Source organism: Juglans regia, chromosome 7, assembly GCF_001411555.2.
Source record: "Juglans regia cultivar Chandler chromosome 7, Walnut 2.0, whole genome shotgun sequence".
Classification (NCBI taxonomy): domain Eukaryota; kingdom Viridiplantae; phylum Streptophyta; class Magnoliopsida; order Fagales; family Juglandaceae; genus Juglans; species Juglans regia.
In genome coordinates, this window is record NC_049907.1 from 46,938,793 (window position 1) to 46,946,335 (window position 7,543).

The 7,543-nt window shown below is 27.1% G+C and overlaps 1 protein-coding gene across 1 annotated transcript; it reads right to left on the reverse strand.

Annotated features, from left to right (window-relative positions):
• Positions 1-927: 927 nt before the first annotated feature.
• Positions 928-1,802, reverse strand: LOC109019370 (ethylene-responsive transcription factor ERF003-like). The gene is made up of 2 exons (XM_019001652.1): positions 1,717-1,802; positions 928-1,405 (listed from the first exon to the last, which is right to left on the reverse strand). Exons 1-2 carry the CDS (start codon positions 1,800-1,802, stop codon positions 928-930), a joined length of 564 nt encoding a protein of 187 aa, XP_018857197.1.
• Between the last annotated feature and the right edge of the window lie 5,741 nt (positions 1,803-7,543).

Below are 7,543 nucleotides of genomic sequence, written 5' to 3' on the forward strand. Positions count from 1 at the left end.
TTTTTTAATATTTTTTAAATCTTATTAAATAATTTTTTAAAATAAAAAAATAGAAATTTATTAAAAAATACTTTATAAAAAATAAATAAATCGATGAGAATGATTGGTAGGAGAGTGGCATTTTCTTAAGATAAACTAGTTTGGGTAGTAGATCGTATACTCCGCTACTATGCATTATTATCTATTTTTACTACTATTTAATATTTTATTATTATTTTTTTACTATTATTTATAAAATATCTGAGATCATCTCATTATCCAAACACAATTTAAGAGTCACTCTACAACCACACATGGAGATTTTGACAGTGTAATTTTTTTTTTTTACTTTTTTTAATGTATTTTTTAACACTTTCAAATATTTTAAAAAAATTTATAATATTATTAAAAAGTATTTTCTTCACGATTAAGTAAAAAGAAAAACGGAGATTTAGCATTTCTGTAATACTAATATAAATCATGATGATTATGTTAGATGCATGCTCCAGAACTCATCATTTCAACAGGACTGCGCCCTCATGTACTACAAATAGTATTACTGACGACATTATCGTCGTTTTCTTTCTCGCCCTTTCTAATGATTGTCCTTGATCTTTCGTTCATCTTTATCGTATTCTTGGTATACTCCAAGTTTGAGGTCCTGCGCGCATGTAGTACTACTTTTCTTTCTTTAATTACTTCCAAATCACAGAAAGAAAAACCATGCAGCATATTAATTAAGAATATTTGACCTTTTTTTCCATCACGATTCCCAAAAAGGAAAGGAAGACTGAAGAAAAAGATCAGATTGAATTGCGCGCGGCTTTCTCAAATTCTCCAAATGTATCAGAAAATCATGCCATTATTACGTAGTTGTCTCCCGTATCCAAAAACAGAAATTTGCCTCGGCAAATGTGTATATATATAAAAGATGCTGCATTTGAGAGCCTATGTTGGAGCGACGTTGCAAAGCTCAATCGAGCCGTAGTAAAGCAACTCCTCAATCATTTGCTCTATATGATCATCTTCAAGAGGTTTTAACTGCTGATCATGAACGTCAGTAGTACTACTCTCCAGTACTACTTGACCCTTTCTACAACCATTCTCCCCACTTTTTCCTGCACCAATGCCAATATAATTAGTAGTAGTACTGGAGGAGAAATGGGTGCAGCACTGTGCATCTTGGGGCTCTTTGATCTCTACAGATGTTTTGGCCATTTGCAGGGATGCCAGGTGACATTTGTGTAGCTTGGCTTTCAAAGTTGCTGAGAGAAGCTGCTTAGATGAATTTGGTTGAGACTGATCATTGGGATTGTATGGGAAATTGGTTCGTGCTTTTGGTCCGCAAATGAGCTTTGCTGCTTCATCGTATGCTCGTGCTGCATCCTCTGCTGTCTCAAATGTGCCTAGCCATATTCTGGTCTTCCTGCGCATAACATTACCCACACGAACGTTTCTTCATTTAAAAAAAAAACTACAAAAGTCAAGATGGTTAACACAGAAATTACTCCATCCAAATTTTTCTCTGCTAAAAGAAAAATGCATCTATCAGTTCTACGGATGCCCCAAAAAAGAAAAGAAAGAAAATAGATCACAATTAATCAAGAAGTTTAAGTTTCTTTTACTAACAAAGGAAATAATAAAGACGTTAATTTCTAGCTTTTGATGAAAAAGAAAAAGATAGAAATATTGTATGCTTGAGGTGCCAAGCTAGCAAATTAAAGAGAATTTAATTACAGTAGAGGGTGGCGAATTTCGGAGACCCAAGAACCCCAATGCCTCTGGCGGACACCTCGATATCGTTTTTGTGGCTGCCTAGCCATGGTGATGAGTAGAGAAACGATTCAAAAGCTTACAAAGCTGAACGTGTGTTTGATATATGCAGTAATATTGCAATGTGTGTGTGTGTGTATGTGTCCTAGTTTGCAGCACCCAGAAAATTAAATGGGCAGGCGACTGAAGTAGTGGGAGCAGAGGTACTGGTTTATATAAGCCTCTTTTGAGGCGGCCTTCATTCATCAAAGCTCTAGGCTCTAACACTCGTTTGAGGTAGCTAGATACCCCTACCACGAAGAGTTCTAGTCCTACGTACCTAGCCTCTCTCCTTTTCGTTTATGCTTTTTTTCCTGTTTTCCACCTTTCCAGTACTACAAGGTGATAAACGATTTTTTTAAGAGTATATTACTACAAGCTGAACATTGTTTTTGTTTCTTTGTTTTAAGGCTAAGATCATGGTGATCAGCTTCTTAATTTGTATATGATAATAAATGATATTTTGGATTTGATAATCTAACAATTACATCACTTTATAATTGCATACTACATTAAAACTGTTTATTTATTGTAAATTATTTTCTACAAAAATAGTTATTTTCTATTAAAATGAATCTATTTTTATTCTAAATGATCATTTTCATTACAAATAATATGTCTCAAATAATTTTTTTTTTTTTTTGTAGTGTTGATGAATTGATAATCTCATGTTTCCTTCGCTAATATTGAAGATGCATGGTTGCAAGTACTCCTTAATTATTTGCAACCAAAGCAAGTTGTAAATACAATAATCAAATCAATTTTATAAGTAACCTTTATATATATATATATATATATATATATGTAAGTCGGCAACGAAGATTTGAAAGGGACAAGGTAGAAATTAACCTTTATATAATACGAATTAAATTAATTAATTAAGAAGTTTCTACACAAGTGGCCAGGCCAGCATACTAGCATAGATAGAAGTATCGTCGTCGAGAAAGAAGTAAATATTAAATTCTAGTACTCCTCGATCGATCTAGAGATGTTTTGTATTAATTGTAGTAGTCATGAGTACGAGTAGACAAGAGTACGTGGCTCACATCATTGTTAGGAAACCTACCGATATGCCACAGTACTAGTACCGCAGTACATTGGTTTGAACGCGTTATATATAGATCCCCCACGTTTTGTTTAATTTTCACGCCCATTCTCTCTCTCTCTCTCTCTCTCTCTCTCATGGGCTTGTACGTTGTGTCGTAGCTGTTGTTTTTGACCAGCCAACGAATCGTGGGTATTCTCAATAACTTATGTATAATATAAAAAATATAAATTATTTATAAAATTAATTATAAAATGAGTTCTATTCGATTATATAAAAAAAATATGTAAAATATAAATTGTTATAGTAACTCGCTATATATAACGGGTATTGTTCCTCATTCAAACAATTGTTTTATTATTTATACTTCATTTACACTCTCATTTCATTTTTACTTTTACATTTCAATATAAATTCTTTTTATTGTTCATCATTAAAATACCTCCATTTAATTTTCTTCTAAAAAATATCTAATTGAAAATATTATTTATCCAATTTTTTCATATTTTGATTTTATTTTTAATTTTAATTTGGCTTATATATTTTTATTTTGTGCGTATAGGACTGAATTATATTACATTGTATATAATAGTATAGTGTAAATATAAAAAAAATATATGGATATTACAAATTTATTGGTAGAAAATAAATGTTTAAAAAGAATAAAAAACTATTATTTAAATAATATGAAAAAAAATAGATAAGTTAATGTATGATATATTAATATAAAAGTCAGTATATAAAATAGAAAAAGTGAAGTTTAATAATATATTTTAAATGATAGGATAAAAAAACTTTTGTGAATGCTATTTAGGCAATCCAAGAGTATGAACAAATATATATATATATATATATATTAAGACACATCCACTTCACACCATTTTTGTTTCCTTCATTAATCGGTCTAGGTAGGAATAGGTCACCTGAGTAATGTTAAATGCAATCGTGAAGTGCGCAAGTATACAGTCACTTTAAAAAAGAGCGAGGTCTATTATTAAAAAATTAATTAATTTTTTCATATAAATCTCGTATATATTCATTTTTTTTAAAATGATTGTGCAGAGCTTGTATTCACAACTACAATTATCATTTCTTATATTTATATTACCCATCTCATATTTATATTACCCATGCACGCACATTAATAATTCGACTCTTTAAAGTAATCTAATGTATTCATGTCATGTGTGTTAATGTGCAGTTTTTAATAAGTTACATACCTTAGATCTATTGCAAAATTTTTGTGCAGTTTGTTTCTTTATTGCACATACGGTCGAGCGACCAAGAGATCATCAATACTTTTCAAAAGAAATGGTTAAAGATCAGGACATGAGTACGTAAAAGTGAAACACTAATGTCTCGTTTAGATTTAGAAATGAGTTAAGATAAATTGAGATAATTTTAAATGAATTAAATAAAATATTATTAAAATATTATCTTTTAATATTATTATTATTTTAAAATTAAAAAAATAAATTATTTATTATATTTTATATAAAAATTTAAAAATATTATAATGATAAGATAAGATGAATAAATATGAATTAATGAGAATTTTCAATCCAAACCATGAGCTAAAAAGGAATGAAGGGGACGTACGTGCATGGCAGATTAAATATAAACAGAGCTGCACTACTGTGCCAAGTGACCGCTGTAAAAGTAGTGTTTTTTTTTATTATTTAATTTTTTTTTATTTTTAAATATTTTTAAAAAATATAAAAATAAAATAAAAAATAAAAATAAAATTCACTGTGCAGTCAAATAGAATTGTAACCATTGGGCAGCATAAAATTACATTAAAATGTTCCTAAGATATTATAAATGATATATATGTCTTTCTACAAGAATATTAAAACATCTAATTTAATTCGATCATCATATATATATATATATATATATATATACACAATTAGAGAGATCTATATATGTTCTAAAAAAGCTGGAGCTTGTTGAAGGGCACGGTTTGTCAGGGACATTATTAGCCTAGATTATATGCATGCATGTTTCAATAATCACTCTTTTAGTATCGCTAGCTAGCTTTTTCTTTAGGCGTGCTTTCCAGAATTAGCCTGATGATCTTGTGATATAAAATAATTTGGATCAAGTCCATCCGTACGTCATAATTTTTGTGCATGTCAATTAACGGATGACATGGCTATATAAGACTTTAATTTTGGGCATCTTAATTCACTGATCATAAAAATTAAAAACTAATAATGCAAGCGATCGAGTGAAGAAAGTACTCTTCAAATTTTAACAATGAAATGAAATATGGGTAAGACCAATGGAATTGTTAGGTTTGAATAGATAAGATTAGTTGAGATGAAAGTTAAAAATTGAATAAAATATTATATTTTAATATTATTATTGTTTTAGAATTTAAAAAAGTTGAATTGTTTATTGTATATTATGTAAAAATTTATAAAAATTATAATGATGAAATAAAATAAGATGAGATGGATTGAGAGTATTTTTAAATACAAACTTAGTCTCTAAAGTTGACTATTGGAATTTGACTATACGCCTCTTAGCATTCTCATTGAATTAGCTAAAACTTAAATCCAATGAGTATTTAGCTATTAAAGAGTAAAATATACTCACATTAGATTAGTCAAATTCCAAATGTTTAGAATTTAGCTACAGTGACTTTCAAAAGTTTTTTCAAATTTGAAGGTTACTGTACATACATCAAATACATATTTTATTAATTATTTCTCTCTCCCTTTCTTTCTATCACATATTTTATCACAATTAATATATTAATTTGACTTAGTGATATATTAATTTAATAAGAACATGATTATTAATTAACATATAATAAAGTAGAATACTAAAATATGATAAAATTAAATAAATTAATAATTAAAAAAATTAAATATTTTTGAAATTATTAGTTATTCATTACCGTATAATGAATAAATGTATAATCTAATGTGGAGATTTAATATGAATAACCAAAATAAAATTTATCTTATATTATTTTATTATTATATAATGAAAAAATAACTATTCCAATGTGGAGATTTATGTGAATGGAATAGTCAAAAGTCAAATTTCTCTTACATTTATCAAAACTGTCCTTTAATTTTAACTAATCCAATGAGAGTGCTCTAAAGTATGAAAACTTAGCCAGCCCCAATGTAAAAGTCAATTGAAGACGCAAAAACAAGATCTATTTTCAAATGAGCAATGATATCTACATAATATATTTTACATTATTTTTATAATACATATAATTTTAAAGTATGTACATTTGTAAAATGATGTTACTTTTATAAAATATTTTACTAAACTATCATTCATTTTAAAATATAATTGTGTAATAGATTATGAAAAGTTACGTGTGTTTATTATTTTTCTTTCCAAATACCATGATCATGCCTATGCAATACTGACAACGACTTGTGGCAGAGCTTTTACCTGGCAAAAAATTTTCACAATCTCTTAACATTCCACATTCCATATTTTTTTTTTAATTTTTATTATTTTTTTCTTTTATCAAATATTTATTATATAAATAATGAATAAAAAATTTAAAATAATTTAAAAAGAATAAACTCAAAAAAAAAAATTTTAAAAATATTAAAAATTTTAAAAATTTTAAAAATTAAAAAAAATATAGAGTGTGGAGTATGATTAAAGTTGTATAGCAAAACTCTTTACCTGGTGGTGATAATGCCCTCTTCCCATTCGCGTCTGCTCGGATACATAACACACTACTACTCAAAACTAGTGGTGGCAGAGCTTGGACCCGATTTATATATAAATATATATTTTTTATACTATATTATGCTAAATTATTAATTAATATAATATGAAAATCTCAAATCTTATTATTCATATATAATAATTTAATAACATATAAAAATTAATCTTTTAAATCTTAATATAACATTTGATATAACATAGAAATTTTAATTTTATAACATAAAATTAATATAACATAAAGTCTTAATCTTAAACATGAGCAATAATATTAGGTTATTAATATAATCCTACTTTTGATATGTATATATATTATATCAAGGATAAATATATTTTATTGCATAATAAATTATAATATATAATTTCTTATAAATACATTTCTACATATTTGATCATATGCACTCATATAAAAAGTTTATAGTGTAACTTATATAGAGTATAATAATATAGTTAAATTCACTATTATGCTAGCATGTGTTGATTAATATAATTATTATAAAATAATATAAGTATACTACAACATAAATAGTTTAATATATATATAACTATCACTAACATATATGATAATATGATTCTTATAAATATTATACGTACGTATAGTAGTATAATAGTTTTACTACAATTCTTATTTTTTATTGCACATCATTTTTATATGTAGACAATTTTGTTTTTAATTTATCGGTTTGTTCCAAGCTCGACTTCTTAAATGCCTGGTCTTGTTAAAAAAACGAAAAAGCTGGTAAAACTACCGAATTGGACCGGAATCGGTAAAACCAAAAATATCGATTTTGAAGATGAATTGATCCGATATCATTTCTTCAATTCTCAAAATCGATGCATAATGGTATAATTCTAAAATACGTCCAAAATGGGACCCATTACATCCCTAAAGAAAATGAAGAAAGTAATCAGGTTAGGCTCATTTCTTCATACATCTGAACCATCTAAAAGTGATAATGGTATAATTCTAAAATACGTCCAAAATGGGACCCATTACATCCC